This window comes from Salvelinus sp. IW2-2015, linkage group LG7 (assembly GCF_002910315.2).
Source record: "Salvelinus sp. IW2-2015 linkage group LG7, ASM291031v2, whole genome shotgun sequence".
Lineage (NCBI taxonomy): Eukaryota > Metazoa > Chordata > Actinopteri > Salmoniformes > Salmonidae > Salvelinus > Salvelinus sp. IW2-2015.
In genome coordinates, this window is record NC_036847.1 from 8,891,221 (window position 1) to 8,910,778 (window position 19,558).

The following is a 19,558-nucleotide window of genomic DNA, read 5'->3' on the forward strand; positions in this document are numbered from 1 at the left end:
GTGTGAGTGCGTGCCTGTGCGTGTGTGCTTTGTGTGCGTGTGTGCGTGCGTATCTTCTCCAGTTGGGGAGATATCGTCTGGGATTACTGTTGGGCTGGCTGGCGGGGGGAATGACTTGGAGACGGGCACGATGACGAGTAAAACCTGGATAACGTGATTGAATTTCACAGCCAAAAAGTCCAACATAACAGCGACTAAGAGGCATGAAAAAGCCCAACATCAATCTTTTCTCTCTCTTTTGCAGTAGCCTCTTCTCTATCTCAGTCTTTCTGTCGCTCTCTCTCTTTAGCTCTAGGTGGCAGGGTGAGGGCGAGAGAGCGGAGGGGTTTTGGAGAGTAAAGGGCTGAGGTTACATGACATAGGCATCCAGAGGTCAAGCCCTGATAGAGGGCCGCGGGGCCTCTCTCTCTCTCTTTCCACTGGAGATGGAAAGACAGAGATATGCTGTTTTACTGCCCACAGATGGTCCACATGAACCAGGGCACACACATATATCCTCACACACACATGCAGACACACACATGAACACACACACACATGCAGACGTACACACACATACACAAACTCATACACGCGCACACACACACACACACTCAGATACACATGTAGACACACACAAACACACACATGCAAACATACACCACACACACACACACACACACACACCCACACGGTCACGAAGATGCTCATGTTCTTCCTATTCATGGAACTCGTCCCATTTTTGTAGGGTATTCCCATTCTATATGTCTTGTTAGAAAAGTATTGGCCTCGATTGTGTCCAGAGTTCGAAGGATTCCATAGGGTTTAATGAGACACCACTCTACAACAGAAGGAGTGACACCAGTAACCTGGCAACGATGGTCACAGATCAGAACAAAAGACCAAGAGAGAGGATTCTCCCAGTTAGCCCCAGACTGATCATAGTCAGTCTCTCTCTCTCTCTCTCTCTCCTCTCTCTCTCTCTCTCTCTCCCTGTATCTCTCTCCCCCCTTGTTCGATCTCTCCGTCTGCTAGCCGGGTTGGCGCTATGCTAATTAAAGTAGCTGGGAGTGTGAATCGGGGAGTGGAGGGGCGGATTAGGCCGATAAGTATCAGGAGTAAAGAGAGACTGAAAGAAATTCATTTCAACTCTAATAATAAACCCCTCTGTTTGAACACCAGCGCGGGTACACTGCCACTGCTTCCAACTCCACCGTCGACACAAATCCCATTTGTTCTTTTGTGGCGCACAAAACAAATGACTTGGAGGAGCAGCTTTGACTCTGAATGGTAGCAGCAGGGCAAGTTGCACTACAAGGCTACAAGGCTTCAGGCCTAGAGCTCCGTTTTCAGCCAGCTCCACTGCCGAGGTGATCTAAGCGAGTCAAGGTATCGTGGTATCAAGGTATTATGATATACTTTGACACTGTGTATTGTTGATTTTATGTATTTATGTATGGAATTAATAAGTAATGGAGTGAAGTATGAGTTAGGCTAACACATATTACATGGAGGTGTAACGTGGAAGGATATGACAATTGTAATCATTGATATACATTCTCAATTTCCATGTCGCCTGTTAACAGCCACCACTCCATTCTCACAAACCTGTCACTCCCATTGACACTCCCATTGACAGAAAACATACATTTTCTGTGTGACTGGGAATCATGTTCTTTATCACTGTCTGTGGGTTGGAGAGTGTGGTTATGTTGTCAGCAGTGGAACATGTTTCAAGTAAGACAGGTAGCCATGGCTCGGTCCTAAAGATCTGGTAGTTCTCATCCCTGTCGTTGGGCTAGATGCATATCAGTGTCGTTCATTTGTCAAACAGAGGCTGTATTTGTGTGTGTGTGTGTGTGTGTGTGTGTGTGTGTGTGTGTGTGTGTGTGTGTGTGGAGAGGGATAAGCTATGGTGAGTTGGTTATGTAATTATGGAGTGGTGGTGACTTATGAAGACAGATGGGGCTGCTTCTCTCTCTCTCTCTCTCTCTCTCTCTCTCTCTCTCTCTCTCTCTCTCTCTCTCTCTCTCTCTCTCTCTCTTCTCTCTCCTCTCTCTCTACTCTGGTAGTTCTCTCTATGAGAACCACATGAAATGAGAAATCTGTTGATGCTGAAGACTCCTCCCCTCTCATAGAAGCCCCCCCCCTCCCCATGACACACACACACCACAGCAGCCCTGTTTCTCACCCTCTCCCAGACATCTGGATACCATGTCAGGCAGGCAGGCAGGCAGGCAACAGCTGCACCAGCCAGGTCAACAACCAGGCCATGGTGTGCTGCACAAGCTAAGCGGCTCAGGCCACTTTTGTCTACCCTCTCCTTTGGCTCCCCGGGTACCTGACTCTAGACCCCTAGGCCCCTGTCTGCCCTGTCTCTGGCACTGTCGAGGGCTAGCGTAAAAACAGTTACCCCAGAAGCACCAGGTGTCTGATTCCTTCATAACAGCCCCTCTCAGTGGTGCCCTGAAAGGAGCCATTTTTAACACGCACCGAGTCATGACTGGGTGTCAATGGAGCTCAGCTTCTGGTCCCGTTAATCGTCTCCCATGAACCGCTTTACTTTGAATGAGCACTAATTCTAATTGGCACATTTGGTGTCAGAAGTGGGATCCCAATTTGTACATCCAATTAGTTTCTAAGACATACAGTAAAGTACTAACTCAGGTGGGACCTTCTTCTTCAGTCTGTTGTGGATGGAGGACTGAAAGCCCTTTGTTACCGTAGAGAACCCACCCTGGAAGGGGAGTATGCTGTTATATTTGGCAGAGATGTGTTTTAACTTGGGGTCCAGTCAGTAGTTGACTGATGCCTCTTGCATGGTCAGTTGTATATTCAAGGGTGATGGAAAAGAGTACAGAAACGTGGAAGACTTTGTCCTGGGTATACCAATAATTGATTTTAGGTCAATGTGGACATGACTTAGAAATATGACATTTGTGTCTCACCCTCATCCATCCATCCATCCACCCAGCCTCCCATCCATCCATTAACCCACCCATCTATCCATCCCTCCATCCATCCTCGCAATAAGACATCTGACAAAGGAACAATTTGCCAATCTTTGGAATTACTTTGTCCATTGGCCAAACTGTAAACTACATTTGTCCACAATAACTGGTGTGAGCATTACACAAGCACACCATCTTTTTTATGTTATTTTCATGTCCTGGACATTTTTTTCAGTGACCTTTTCAAAAATGTAATTTGGAATGACCTTTTCGAGCTTTTTTCAAAGCCTCCCAGAATTAGATTATAAGGAAAGTCGCCTAACGAAATTACTGCCACAATTCAAATACCTCAGGCTTTCACATGACATAATTTAGCCGCATTATTGACAAAAAAAAGAAAAATGTCCCTTTTAGTCATGTTTTACTTGAATCAGTCAGTGAGCTATAAATATGTATAATGGCCTAATTCCCCCGTGGGGGTTGTGCTAAGAGAATGGGACATTGAGCTGACCTACTAACATGGCTGAAAGCTAAACAGAGCCTCTGATATGGACTGCCAACAACAACCACATCACATGATCCGTGGCTGACCAATCCCACTGTCCCAATGATGTTTGCTTTTGAGACAGGAAAAATATGGACACCAAATGCTGTTCAGTATGGAAGTCCAGAGAGGATCACGTCATAATCAAAGTTGTTTTGTCGGGATCACAAGATAAACTCTATAAATAAGAGTGGATGCATTGATGATGATAGACCAGAGACGACAGATCAGCGCATCCTTTTGAATTTTGATCAGTGATTAACCCAGGCCGAAACTGCATTCTGTCTGTCAGTTATAGATGGCTTCCAGTTTGGTCTCCAACACAATTTTAAAGACATGTAAAAGTGTGGTTGCACTACTATTTTAAATGGATTGAATGTGGAAATGTTCAGTGCAAGAAGAGTTACAAGATCTCTTGTTGCAGACTACCAACAAAGGTTTACCCAAGTTCACCAGACTATCACCAGACTATTGTGTTTTAATCTCTTGAATAGTTTTAACAGGGAGGTCGGTCTGTCAATAGCAGCTCAAACACAGTCACAAACAACAATTAACAAGTAGTGCAGAAAAATAAAACGAGTAAAACAGCTGAAGTGGATCACATGTTGAGGTAGCTAAATACTCCAACATTTCATATAGGCTACAGTCTATTTGTCATTTCAGCCACAAATGGTGGGAAAAATCTTGTGGTGCTTATTGGTTTATTCGGATCGCCATTAGCTTTTGTCGAAGCAGCACGACAAGTAACAAAACACTAATCAGTGGTGTAAAGTACTTAAGTAAAAATAATTTAAAGTACTACTTAAGTCGTTTTTTGGGAGTTCTGTACTTTACTTTACTATTTATATTTTTGACAACTTTTACTTTTACTTCACTACATTCCTAATGAAAATGATGTACTTTTTACTCCATACATTTTCCCTGACACCCAAATGTACTTGTTACATTTTGAATGCTTAGAAGGACAGGAAAATGGTCAAACTCATGCAATTATCAAGAGAACATACCTGGTCATCCCTACTGCCCCTGATCTGGCAGACTCACTAAACACACGTTTCGTTTGTAAATGATGTCTGAGTGTTGGAGTGTGCCCCTGGCTACCCGTAAATAAAATAAAATAATTAAAATGGTGTCGTCTGGTTTGCTTAATATAAGGAATTTGAAATGATTTATACGTTTACTTTTACTTTTGATATATAAGTATATTTTAGCAATTACATTTAATTTTGCTAATAAAGTAAATTTAAAACAAAATACTTTTAGACTTTTACTCAAGTAGTATTTTCCTGGGTGACAGTCATTTTCTATTAAGGTATCTTTGCTTTTACTCTAAGTAGGACAATTGGGTACTTTTTCCTACCACTGACACTGATACTGATAGACAAGGCCAGTCACACTAATTTTAAATACAACGATATACAAACAATATAACTAATTTAACTAATAATGTATGTGTAGATTGTGTGCGTTAGAGTGTGATATAGTTTGTATGTGTGTGCGTGGGTTTGTGTGTGTCATTTCAGTCCCCATTGTGCCATGAGATGTTGTTTTATCCATTTTTTAAATGTCATTTTTCATTCTGCTTGAGTAATTGGAGATGTGAGTTCCATGCAATCATAGCTCTGTATAATACTGTGCGTTGCCGTGAATTCGTTTTGGACTCGGGGACTGTGAAGAGACCTCTTGTGGCATGTCTTGTGGGGTATGCATGGGATGTTTTCTCAATGACATTCAATTTAGCATCGAAAAAAGGCGCAAGTTTAAGTATGTTCCACCTGAGCGAGTCTGACCACAAGTCAGAAACCACTATGATGACACACCAAATGCATTTGATGGATCCATTTTGTTTTCTTCTAATGCCTCTTAAGGGGAAAGTAATCCAAAAGTAAGTGAAAGTAATCAGAATAGTTACTGAGTTTGGGTAATCCAGAAGTTACATTACTAATAAACATTTTGGACAGGTACCTAGTAACTGTAACATATTACATTTAGAAAGTAAACTGCAGCACAGAGGTGTGCTACCATGTCCAATGGGAATGAGGTGTCTAAAAACATGCGTTGTTTACGATTGTTCGCATTGGATGGTCAGAGACAAAGACTATCTTGTCGTGTCGCAGTAGACTGGAGGTCCTGAAGTGAAACACTGGCTGCAGGGAGGGGTGAGAAGAGAGTGAGGACAGGACTGACGGCTAAAGGAAAGACACTCCTGGTCCATTCTTTTTCCTCTTCTTCTTCTTCTTTTTTTTCTTAAAACAAGCCCTTGATTGATTCATGTTTCTGGTGGTGGACTAGGGGCTCCCGAGAGAGGGTGAGAGATCCTCTCTAATATGCAGTGAATTTTACAAGGAGCGGTGGGCTTGAAAGTGGTGGGAAGAAACGATCCCAGCCAAGAGTATAAGGAGTGAGAAATCCATCAGGAATGCAACCCAAACTTGTCTTCCCCAAGCCCCCTCCTCACTCGGATCCAACAGCTGTTGCTATAACTCCACTGTCTTTTCCCTTCAGTGTTACTTAGAGAAGGAAAAAGGAACTTACAGAGAACAGAGGAGGTGTCAAAACTTGACTTAAGTGCGAAGAAAGAACTGCTCTCTGGCCGGCTTGGAACAGCTGAAGTCTTACGAGACCCTTTACGTATGTCGGAAGAAAAAAATTGGACGCATTTGATAAATACGAAATGGTGTGCGAAAACAATAGGCTTGAAAATATGTGGACGTGCGAGAAGAACGAGAATGGTGCCAGAAAATGCCAAAAGCGGTGGCAATCCTGGCTGAGAATCCCCCCTCTACTGAGAAGGGCATAGCTGCCGTTGTGGATATCCACGGGAAGCAGCCCCCCCCCCCAAAAAAACTACAAAAAAATTGTCTGTGCCAAACAAATCCAGCAATAACACTCATCAACAACAACTGGGTGCCAAAGAAAGCCAACAAACACTATAAAAACACCATTGACTACTAAAAACCTTAAACCCTCCATAAACATTCAGCATTTAGCATGGTGCATAGGCCCACTCCACAGGCTAGTCATACAGTAATATCAAATTAGCTACATTGTGAGTGTAAGTTCCAAGACATATGAAAAGGAAACTGTTTCCCAAATTGAAATTGAATAAATGTTCTATTAATGTTACAACCCCCCCCCCCCCAACCCAATTAAAGAATTTGGAAGGAAGGCCACAATGATGAAACATTCCCCCCAAAATTGGCACAAGCACAGCTATTTTGCATTCCATACCCCTGCATTACAGTAGATCTGATGACTTATGTTGTTCTCTCAGACATCTCCCATTATGGCTGACTCTCACACTGAAACCATACTCACTCCCTACAGAGAGGACTAATCCTATAGGGTATCGTCATCCCCGCTGTGCTCTCTCTTTCTCAAGTGTTGAGGAGTAGGTGCTGGCTCTGACACGCTCTTCTTTTCTTCTTGACCCATAGAATCTCAGACAAGAAAGTACCACATGTGGGACTTCTGAGCTTGTGATTAGTACTAGTATAGAGGTGTGTTGAATGTGTGTGATGTGTGTGTGTGGTGTGTGTGTGTGTGTGTGTGTGTGTGTGTGTGGGTGTGTGTTGTGTGTGTGGGTGTGGTGTGTGTGTGTGTGTGTGTGTGTGTGTGTGTGTGTGTGTGTGTGTGGTTGTGTGTGTGTGTGTGTGTGTGTGTGTGTGTGTGTGTTTGCGTGTGTGGACGTGGATGTTTAACTATTCTTGTGAATAGTACAAGAATAGTAAACAAACAAAAATTTTACCAACTGGGGACATTTTGTTAGTCCCCGCAAGTTCAAATGCTATTTTTTAGGTTTTAGATTAAGGTTAGAATGAGTTTAGAAATAGGTTTAGGTTATGAGCTAGGGTTAGGGTTAAGGTTAGGTTTGGGGTAAGGTTAGGGTTAGAGTTAAGGATTGTAGAGTACGGCTTAGGCGTTAGGTTTAGGGTTAGGGTAGGGAAAATAGGATTTTGAATGGGACTGAATTGTGTGTCCCCACAAGGTTAACTGTACAAGACTGTGTTTGTGTTTGTGTGTGTGTGTGTGTGTGTGTGTGTGTGTGTGTGTGTGTGTGTGTGTGTGTGTGTGTGTGTGTGTGTGTGTGCGTGCGTGCGTGCGTGGCGTGCGTGCGGCTGCGTGCCGTGCGTGCGTGCGTGCCGTGCGTGCGTGTGCGTGCGTGCGTGCGTGCGTGCGTGCGCATGCTTGCTTCGTGAGCAACTGGAGGAGCTGGAGAAGGCTTTTGAGAGGACACACTACCCGGACGTGTTGGTGTGCGTGCATGCATCTACAGCATGTCCTACCTGTACACGGGCCTCTGTGAGCTTGGTCCTCTGGGCCAGCTCTTCTCTGGTGTAGATGTCGGGATAGTGTGTCCTCTCAAAGGCCTTCTCCAGCTCCTCCAGCTGTTCGGCCGTGAAAGTGGTGCGACTGCGCCTCTGTTTCCTCTTCAGGGGAAGGTCCGGCTCCGACTCCACATCTGAGCCTTCGTCCATACGGCTACCTGCATCGGGGACAGAGACAGACAGTTGGTCTTCTTTTGTAATTCAGTCGACTGATGGACACCGTACCATACTGTTGAAGCAGTCGATATTATTTTTACGTTGCTTATAACACATTTATGGCAGTACCACTCCATTGAAAATGCATTTGACTGTGTGATTTCTTTATTCGGCTGTATATTCTTGGTTCTTGACTATGATGATGCAGATTGTTGACATGCATGACTGGTCATAGCAATCAAATGTCCAAATTACCTTTGTCGTGTCATAGTATACAATGCCCTGTTTACATCATTGCACATCCCATGTAATACAACGAAGCAAACCTCCAATTAACCATTATAGCAGGTGGCATATCAAGGTTGTGAAAGCATTACGACAACTTACGATGGCGAAAATGTATTCAAATGTACATAGTTTGAGAATCACCATATATGAATTTCAAGTACTATATATATATATATATGTCTACCGAAATATTATATTCAAATTGACATTTAGGTCATTTAGGAGACAGGCTTATCCAGACTGACTTGCAATCAGTGCGTTCAGGTATGTAAAACAACCACCTATCACAAAACCTTCAAAAGACCTATCGTAAAACCTATCGTAAAACCTTCAAAAGACAATTAAAACATTCCTTAAAATAGCAGTTTCCTACAGTTTCAAGTTGACATTTCAGTCATTTAGCCGACTCTCTTATCCAGAGCAATGTCGATGCATTCAACTTAAGTGGGTAAAACAACCACATATCACAGTCCTTCCAAGTAAAACCTTCTTTAAACCAGCCGCTATCTGCAAAACCAGGGCTAGCAGTTAAAAAGACAAGCGTGGGTTTGAGTGCAAGAAAGACGTGTTAGTAACAACCATGGAGAGATGTTGTTCACCGAGGGAGGCAGTGGTTGATACACGGGGAGGGTGGCTGTGTCCTCCAGTGACATGGCTCCTCTAAAGGGAATACGACTGTATTTTCTTCACTGTGTGGTTATTTATATGAGAGCCTTTTCTGTCAACACAATCCGGCATCAGTACACAGAATGCCCTGGGGCGGGTAGCTCAGATTGGAGGGGGGCGCTAATCTCTCCAGACCACCTTGGCGATCCGTGTAGCACTATTCTTCCACCATGGCCTGGGGCGCAACGTGACAACAAACTGGCAGTGTGTAAATATTGCCAATATATTATTGTGTGGTGGGGATTGAATGAAATCAGTGCCACACAATATACAATATACCCATGCTGGTGTTTTAAAATAACCACAGTGACAGATTATCGGGTAAGTACAGCCATCGGTTTTAATTACGGTTCGTGGTCGGCGTTGTGCTGGGGTAGAGCATGCAAAGGATAAACTGCGAAGATGCGACGCCATTGTTTCTAATGAAATGTGTAAATCGGGGTGCAAATAGAGCAAGTGGCTACTGGTAATGTGATGCCGTATGCATAGAATTACGTACATCATTTAATAGGATCTCTGTGACCGTATGTATGTACACCAGGGACAACATGTGACTTCACAGTGGTGAGGTTCCATACAGTCCCTTGTTTGTGACATATTTGTTACGAACAGGCTGTTTGAAATGAAATGTAGGCTATWTCACCAAACACATTCATTCAGGTTGGCCAGTTGGACATTGAATGTCGACACACTACTCAACACACTGTGCTACTATCAAACCATAATAATAATAATGCATTTTTTTAACTGTATCAAAAACACTCATGTTCGAAGTGGACACAGTGTACACTTGAGTACACATTGACAGTCAGGTCTGTCCGTCGCCCAGCCATTGCGGACAGCAGAGAGGGTCGACGAGGGTCCCTCTTTCTCATTTCCCTGGGTGTTTAAGGCTATATATATTTATTGACAGTGTTTGGGGGCAGTGAGTGTGCATGGGAGCTGATCCTTCTCCAAATGGCCCTCCACACCCCCGGCCGCCTGAAGAGGCTCAGCTCTCCAGACACAGGGCCCTAATCCTCCCCATTGCTTCTCCCTGCATTTAAGCCATTCCACATTAGGGATGGCTGCACAGCCGCCTCTCGCTGCTCTCATAGATATGCATGGAGCTAGGGATGGAGGAAGGAGAGGGGGGAAAGAGGAGGATAGGATAGGAGAGGGGAGATGAGAAGCAGAGCCTGCCCGGGGAGGAGGGGAGATAGAGGAGGAGGGGTAGAGGGGAGGGGGAAGAGAGGGGTGCAGGTCCCAGGCTGCCGCATCAGTGGCCAGGCGATTATGGGGGGAGTTGACTGGTGGCAATGCTGGCTCTGCAGTGGTGGGGAGAGGGGATGGAGAGAACGAGAGAGAGGAGTGAGGGAGGGAGGGGAGAGTGGGATAGATGAGGGAGGTCAGTGTCCCTGCTTCCTCCTTGCGTCCCTCTCAGCGCCGATACGCTTTAGTACCGTGCCTCTGACCCTGTTTGCCTCCACAGCCTTCCAGCCTACCAGGACTGGGTCTTGGTCTGGGTCTGGGCGGGGTCTGGTTCGGGTCCGGGTCTGACAGACATGTCTTCTCCCTTATGACAGACTCCTTTCTCTTTTCTCTGCTCTTTCATGGCCTCAGCAACGCAGGGCGGTGGCTGCCCAGAATAATGTTTTAACATTTGATTTATTTACCAATTTAAAAAACAGAACTCAACCACACATGTGGATACATTGCATTTCAAATCATCAAGTGTAACACAATTCCTGTGCTACAAGAAAGGATGGTTATGGAGGAACTGTGACTGGCGCTCAAATCAGACCTCTCTGATAGCAGGAAGTGACAACAGTCAAATGTGGACTCCAACTGGCAGGGTGATTCTGGGTGATATTTCCATTCGGATCTCGGAATGACAGCTGTGATTCTACATTTGAGTCACTGTCACTGATTCTAAACTCATTCAGAATCCTCAGATGATGAATGTGTGTGTCTGTGCGTGCATGTGGGTGGGTGGGTGGTTGGGTCATAACGTGTGGAGTGGAGTATACATGTATTTGTTTGTGCGTGTGTATTTCTGTGTATGTATTTGTGTTGTTGTGTGTGTGTGTGTGTGTGTGTGTGTGTGTGTGTGTGTGTGTGTGTGTGTGTGTGTGTGTGTGTGTGTGTGTGTGTGTCTGTGTGTACGCGTGCGCGTGCACGTGCGTGTGTGTGTGTACCATGTGAAACCTGGGAGGTTTTCGAGCGGCAGATATGATGAGAAGCGTTGAGGTACTTGAGGGTTAGCAGGGCTGTATAGTAATAATGTGTCAGCCTGTGCCTCCTGTCTGCTCCTTTCTAGTGTTCTGMTGAAAGCCCTGGGGGGACAATTGAGTGCAGAACCTGGGTGTGGCATGCAACTCCTACAGCTCTAACGCCAACAGCACTAATAAACTTCAACACTGCGAGAGAAACAACGCTGGTATGCATTTAAAGGCTTCAAAATACATCGGTAATGACACTTGACACTTGTAAATATAGTAGTCTTACTCTGAATACAACTGTCATCAAGACACATAGGACAGGAGTGATGCAAGCAACTCTGGGGATTAGTCATAGGAGTCTGTGGGTGGATGCACATTCATTCTATGCATTTGTTTGTTCATGTGACTGTATTCCTATGAAGTGAAGTGAAGTGAAGCGCCACAAGAAAAATAACCAAACACACAAAAAATAAAGGGCTCATCAACCTGGTTTGGACTCTGGGCAGGCTCGGTGGTTTAATTAAACAAGGAATTATGGGATTAGATGGAGACTCTCATTACAGGCCACTGGAGGAGTCTCACGGTGGATGTCTTTTTGTGTCTCCCCCATCCTCACACCCCCTACACAGCCCCCAAAGCTCACGCTTGACAATTCTCAACAGATTACATGTGGCCGCAGGACATGAGGCCGCATTAATTAAATAAATTCCTAGTGCCAATTTCTCTTCACATAAAGATTTTTTTTTTTTAAGTGGCCCATAGATTTTCAAGTAAAGATCTATACATACATCGTATATCCCTTTGTTGTTGTTTTGGGGGAGGTTTTGGGGGTGTTGGTGCAAAGCGATTTGCCGTTAACTCGCCATGACAACATTTTAGGCTGGTGCAGTGGGCCAGCAGATCACTTTCCAGAGGCACCTTGGAGTGCTCGGGTGGCTGGTGGCCGCAGCCTTTCGTTCCACAGATGGCATGGAATTTATTTGTTCTCTTCTGCATGATTTAGGGAGGGTGGGGGAGGGGCGGAATAGCACAGTATCCATCCTCTCTTTGCATCACTTTGTTTACTCTCTCGCTCTCCCTCTATGTCGCTCTCTCACCCTCTCTATTTACCTCCCTGTCTCTCTCCTTTTCTCACTCTCTCTCTCTTCCCCCCCTCTCTCTGTGTCCCTCTCTCTCTGTGTCCCCCTCTGCCCCTCTCCCTCTCTCTCTCTCTCTCTCTCTCTCTCTCTGTCATCCCACATGGTTATCTGTGAGAGGATTTGGCCCGATGTCAGAGACCGATCTTCTTCATGTTTGGAATCACCTTAAAACCACATAAGACCCCCACTTCTCTCTCTCTGTCTCTCAAATGTATTTTTCTATGTTATTGTGTGTTTGACTAAACAGAAGCTGAGGCAACGAATCTAAACATGCAACGAAGTGGCTGGTAAGGAGTTCCACCACCACATCTCCACGCTGTGTTCTGATCTGACGGTAACAACCTTAACGCCGCTGTACGCCCAGTGTCACATGACCGTGGCGAACAACGACCGCCGAATGAAACTAAATAAAGTTTGACAGCAGCCCACTGGAACTGGAAGGTCAGCGCCTCTCTGCCGATAATGGAAAGGGAGATTATGGTAATGAAGCAGACGCTGCTGGCCGATAGAGAGGCTCAACCTGGACCTCATCTTTGTCTCCGCCAGATCCCATGATTGGCATGCTAGGTTCTTATCACGCAAATAGGACCATGGCGAGGCAGACGAGCAGATCCCCCCACCCCCAATACAGGGGGACAACGGGCGAATGTGCCACGGCATAAATAAAAGACATGCTGCCTGCCCCAGTGTTTTGGTTTCACTGCGAAGAGCCAGTCGATTACAGAAAGTGCTAGGGCTGATTATAATGGTGACAATTTTGCCTTTTGAATGGGATACATACGATGCCTTCAGAAAGTATTCATACCCATTGACTTATTCCACATTTTGTTGTGTTACAGCCTGAATTCAAAATGTATTAATTTGATTTTTTCCTCACCCATCTATACACAATACCCCATAATGAGAACGTGAAAACATGTTTTTAGAAATGTTAGCAAATGTATGGAAAATTAAATACAGAAATAACTAATTTACATAAGTATTCACACCCCTGAGTCAATACATGTTAGAATCACCTTTGGCAGCGATTACAGCTGTGACTCTTTCTGGGTAAGTCTAAGAGCATTGCACACCTGGATTATACAATATTTGCACATTATTCTTTATCAAATTCTTCAAGCTCTGTCAACTTGGTTGCTGATCATTGCTAGACAGCCATTTTCAAGTCTTGTAATAGATGTTAATGCCGATTTAAGTGAAAACTGTAACTAGGCCACTCAGGAATATTCAATGTCGTCTTGGTAAGCAACTCCAGTGTATATTTGGGCTTGTGTCCTGCTGAAAGGTGAATTTGTCCCCCAGTGTCTGTTGGAAAGCAGACTGAACCAGATTTCCCGCTAGGATTTTGCCTGTGTTTAGCTTTATTCTGTTTCTTTTTATCCAAACAAACTCCCTACACTTAGAAAAGATTCCAAATTGTTTCTTTTTTTGGTTCCAGGTAGAACCCTTTTTAGTTCCAGGTAGAATTATTTTGGGTTCCGTGTAGAACCCTCTGGGAAAGGATTCTACATAAAACCCAATAGGGTTTTACCTGGAACCAAAAAAGGGTTCTTCAAAGGGTTATCCTTTGGGAACCCTTTTAGGTTCTAGATAACACCTTTTTTCTAGGAGTGTAGTCCTTGCCAATGACAAGCATACCCATAACATGATGCAGCCACCGCCATGCTTGAAAATATTTTTTGCAGTTTTTAGTGCCTTATTGCAAACAGGATGCATGTTTTGGAATATTTGTATTCGTTACAGGCTTCCTTCTTTTCACTCTGTCATTTAGGTTAGTATTGTAGAGTAACTACAATGTTGTTGATCCATTCTCAGTTTTCTCCTATCACAGCCATTAAAATATGTTACTGTTTTAGAGTCACCATTGGCCTCATGGTGAAATCGCAAACTGATCTCATAGTTTCACTTCGGGATTTGACATAATTGGATGAACGTCGATTTTTTTGACAATTAATTCCGCGTGGTTACAGGGTTCATTCTGCGTGATTACAGGGTTAAAACAGAAACAACTCAAAGGGTTAAGTTTAGGTATTCATTTCAAGTGGTTAAGGTTTGGGCTGTGGTTTGGGGAAAGCATAATTTGCTTTTAAATTAAAAGAAAAATAAGTTTCCAAAGTTTCCATTTCGTATCCTCAAGTACTCTCCCTGCTTGCTAGACAATTATGAATTGCCATGGTGCAGTGGTCTAAGCAGCACTCTCTGGCTCTGAGCAATGTGATTTTGAGCCCAGAGCAGGGCCATTGTTTTTGGTGAGCGCCGAGGATGGCATATATCGACGTCCTCAGGACCTTTTCAAACTTCTGAGATCAGCGTGTGTTCCTAGTGACCAGCCTGGAAATCCCTGGGTGGAAATCCCTGAGTTCGGAAGGACCCCTGTATCTTTGTAGTGACTGGGTGTATTGATACACCATCCAAAGTGTAATTAATAACTTCACCATGCTCAAAGGAATATTTAATGTCTGCTTTTACATTTTTTTTTACCCATCTACCAATAGATACCCTTCTTTAAGAGGGATTGGAAAACCTCCCTGAACTTTGTGGTTGAATCTGTGTTTGAAATTCACTGCTTGACTTAGGGACCATACAAATAATTGTATGTGTGAGGTACAGAGAAGAAGTAGTAATTAAAAAATCATGTTAAACACTATTGTTGAACATAGAGTGAGTCCATGCAGCTTATTTGCGTGACTTTGTACAAATGTGTACTTATTTAGACTTGCCATAACAAAGGGGTTGAATGCTTATTGACTCAAGACATTTCAGCTTGTAATGTTTTATGAATTTGTAAAAATGTCGAAAAACATAATTCCACTTTGGCATTATGAAGTATTATGTGTAGGCCAGTGACACACAATTTCTTTTTAATCCATTTTAAATTCAGGCTGTAACACAACAAAATGTGGAAAAAGTCAAGGGGTGTCAATACATTCTGAAGCAGGGGGACAAATTCTATAGCACATAAATATCACATTCTACATTTGTTATACACACATACACACACAGAAACAAATCTCATTAACACTTAGGGTCGAAATTAAAGGCAGTTCTCCATTGTTGAAGTGATCTGGGACATTTGGATCATTAAATAACGATAGCTGTAATTCCATGTGAAAGTTCTGGGGAGAGTGATAAAATGTCAGGGAGGCTCTGCGTTTATCACCAAATTAGAGGCTAATTAAGTATMTGGGAGTGTGTACACCCCTCCAGGGTCCACGGCATCCTCCAATGCCATATGTTTGCACAAAAAAATACATTTGCAACCTTCCCTCTAATTGAGGAATCAATCTGAAACAGGAATCAAAATKAACATTAGCTAAATTCTCTCATTTGACTCTAATTAAATAAGCCTGTTAATTAGCTATATTGGAGGCTGGTGTTTCCCAATGGGATCATATTGTTGTGATAAGAGCAATCAATTGGAGATACTGCTGCCTGTTAGGAAGTAGTGTGAGGAGGCAGCTAGCGCTTTGCTTCACCACAGACCATACTGTATTTCGGTATTTCTAGATGAACAGTTCTATCACTTAGCTTCTGGTTTGTGAAGTCCAAAGGGATACAGAGCATGACTGTCTTTCTTTTAGTCTCAGTGACGCAAACGCCATTGACACATTGTCTAGAAAGATAGCGTACAGTTACCCATGTAAAGTAAATTAACTATTAAATATAATACATAGTTATCAATAGGGCTGTCAAACGAAGAAAAAAAAAGTTAATTAAGTCAATGGCATTGGTTTTCTGTAGGTAACTACGATTAATTGAAAATTTAAAAAACATTTCAAATTTGATCTTAATGAAAGATGTTATTATTTTAAACTAATTCCATTGGTTTGTTGGGATAATATATTTTGATTATAAAAATGAAAAATTAACTGTATTCTAAGACAATAATAACATATTCTACTGTATTCTAAGACAATAACAGCCAGGTCTGATATAAAAGTTAATGTAAAATATCATACAGTTATTAGATCTAGCCTAAGCTACTTCTTATCAATGTTCAACATGAAATAGTCACAAGCTGCTACCGTACTAGAATTGGGATCATTTGCTTTAATCTTTTGACCTGAGTAAGAACTACAACCAAAACAGTAGCTTAATGGAATGGAAGTTCTGTTCTGATTATAATCATTGTGTTGAGTTTTGAGGCATTCAGCCATTCTCGTTTGGTTAGCTAGCTAGCTAACGTTAGCATAACTGCCTAGTATACTTCTGTGTAAATACATTTTTTTGCTGTTATCTAAAGAAACGCATGGGAAAGTGTTTATGGTTCAAAGTTTTCCTTCAACTTTGTTGCTCAAAGCTAAGTGCATAGTGGTTGATTTCAGCACCACAAGAGAGGCAGACAGCTCTACAGAAGCTGCTAGCTGTAGAGACCGACAGCACTGAGCGCTTTGTGTGACGCGCTCAAAAGGGTCCATGCGGAAACTCAGACTGGAAATGCGAGAGAAAAAATGACGGTGTGAAACATTCCAAAAGTGAACCACAATTAAAATGTTAACTTTGGCAGCCCTAGTTGTAATACTACAGAACACATTTTTTACACACAGCATATCATGCCGTCATATTGTATTCCCCTACACGCCAGCTTATAATATGTTTCAATCACCCTCAAATGTCACTGAGACAATTTTATTACTATTATTGACATTTGTGTGTCTATTATTAGCAGTGTATCATGAGCGTGTTGTCAACATTATGTAAATACCTTGTAAACAAACTTCTCTGCATTTATCACCGTAATTACTTTCATGGACTTTACATCAAGTGCGTATGTTTGTTCCCACAAGAGACACGTCTAATGTAAAGTAAATGTAAACATTGGTGAAACATCCATAGTTTGTTGACTGTTGACATGAGTTTGTTCGTCCCGGACGTCAACCAAGACAGAGGGACAAAGAGCGACAGAGCTCTGGAGAGAGCAGCATGCACTCATTATGGGTCATTCTGAAAATCATATTAGTTCCAGTATATTTACAATCAAGGCCTGCTTTCAGTTTTACACAAGCATTGACCAGTTTCAGCCAACGGAATAACTCCACGCCATGCGTCACTGTCTACAAAGTTTTTATTTAATTTGATTACTTCCTCAAGAATAACTGTGTATTGTCGTTGTCTATTTCCTGAACAAGTTTATCCTTATGCGTGTGTGCATTTTGTTGCCATTGTGCAACCCTTCTCTTTGTCTGACAGTTTAAAGAGAGAGAGAAAAAAAACACTGTACAAACAGGCCATTATGCTGTGCTATCTCTGACATGCATCTGTTTCTCCACAGTCTCTCAGGCCTTGGGGCTAGATTTATCCAAACCTGCGCCCCCCCCCCCCCTCTCCCCCATTCCCTGCAAGAGATCTTAAGTTCACTGTACTCACTGTCTACAGAACACCACAGTGGAGTGGATGGGATGCAAGAGAGATGGATAGGGGGGAATCAGGAGGATTCACTTGCTATGACAAATAAATTTACTTAATGGTCATTGCGTCAAATTCATGCATGTAATAATAATGTTAATTCTCAAAGTTCTCTCTTTTGATTCCCATTTGTCTCATTGTATGGTTGCGGTAATACTAAGAAGAAGAAGAAGAAAATAGCAAGAAGCAAGTGAACAAGGAAGGAAAGGACGGAGGACGGTTTCATAATCTCTTGCTTCCACAAGAAACAATTAGGCCCCTATTCTTTCTTTTTAAAATAAAAATAAAAAGTAACGGAGGAGAGATGATGAGTGATGGTCGTTTAGGGGTCTTGTCATGTTACTGAAGCGGACCCCTTAAAGAAAAAAATGGTGTCCGCCGCGTCTGTGTGAGGGACTCAGGGCCTCCCAGTCCTTTCAGGCCCAATAGAGGCAGCACCTCAGGGGGCCGCTTGGCCCTGAAAAGAGAGCCTGACAACCCACCGGAGCTCCATGGGGCATCAATAAACGCTGACATATTGACTCTCCTTAGTCGAACAGCACACCTAAATGCTGACTGCATATTAAACCATTAAAAGGTTGGGAAAGAGCATGGAATTAGGAAGGCTGCTTGGCGTTTGAAGAGCAGGTGTCCATTTTCAACAGATCTCCCTCTCTGTACCCGACGGTGCTCTTTCATTTCCTGATATAAAGACCTCGCTAATTGAGGTCAAAGCGAAAGTAATAAAATTATGAAAGAGCCACAAAAGGGAAGCTGGCAAACTCTGCCAATTGGCATCGGAATCTGATCCCCCAACAAACACCCTCAAATCCAAGCGGCCAAAAAATAGGCTAAACTAAACTGAAGCAGAGAGTAGGACCATGAATAAAAACCACAGACTCTCCAAACAGAGTAGCCTACAAAGCTGTATTCATCTTACTCATTCAATATCCAATAAATAAGCCATCATCCCACAGTGACTGCAACACAATGGCCATAATTTATTTAAAAAACACAAAAATGCATAGTTACATCAAAACATACAGTGAATGGTGGCATAGGTTGTAAGGTTTTGTTGAATATACAGTATTTTCTAAATGTTTGTGTTTTTTTATATTTTTGCCAAGTAGACTAATTCAATAGTTTCGAATGAATATTCATGCATAGCTTAAAATTCACACACACACACTCCTAACACCAAAGGAGTCCCCCATCCTAACAGCAAACTAAGTTTTTCCATCCAAAATCCACAATATGCTGTTAACATATCAGAGAATCATTGATATCATGGATATCATCACACAACACACAACCACACCCACAGACACACACCACACACAACACACACACACACACCCACACCACACACAGACACACACAACACACAACACAACACACACACACACACACACACACACACACACACACACACACACACACACACACACACACACACACACACACACACACACACACACACACACACACACACACACACACACACACACACACACACACAGACACACACACACTGTATAGGCTAGGACACAGCGCAGCCCGGCTCTGTCCTCTCAGTAGATGCTGTATAGAACTGGTATTGAACTCAATCTAGCCCTCACAAATATGTTTGCCTTATCAAGGCATTACGTCTTAGCAAACTAGCGGTTATTAAATGCAAAGTCTTTATCTGCTCTCTCTCCCCCAGCTGTGGCATGCATATGTCTCATTTACTGATAGAAAACGGCCTTAGAAATAACAAAATGCTGACTGTCAATATAACCACAGAGTTAGATTATGACGGGGTGGAAAATATTACTCAAGACAAAGCTATATTAGAGATATACAAATGCAAGCCCTTAGTGGACAGCTCGGGGCTTAAAAAGAAAATGCCAAAAGTTTTATAAGAGCAAAGAATAATCTT

At 43.0% G+C, this 19,558-nt stretch overlaps 1 protein-coding gene across 2 annotated transcripts in view; it reads right to left on the bottom strand.

Moving 5' to 3' along the window:
- LOC111966337 (paired box protein Pax-7) overlaps nt 1-19,558 on the bottom strand; it is a 64,451-nt gene that overhangs the window by 27,925 nt on the left and 16,968 nt on the right. For both annotated transcript variants that reach the window (XM_023990893.3, XM_023990892.3), the window contains exon 6: nt 7,761-7,960. In XM_023990893.3, coding sequence (XP_023846661.1) covers nt 7,761-7,960 — 200 coding nt within the window. The remainder of the gene's footprint in view (nt 1-7,760; nt 7,961-19,558) is intronic.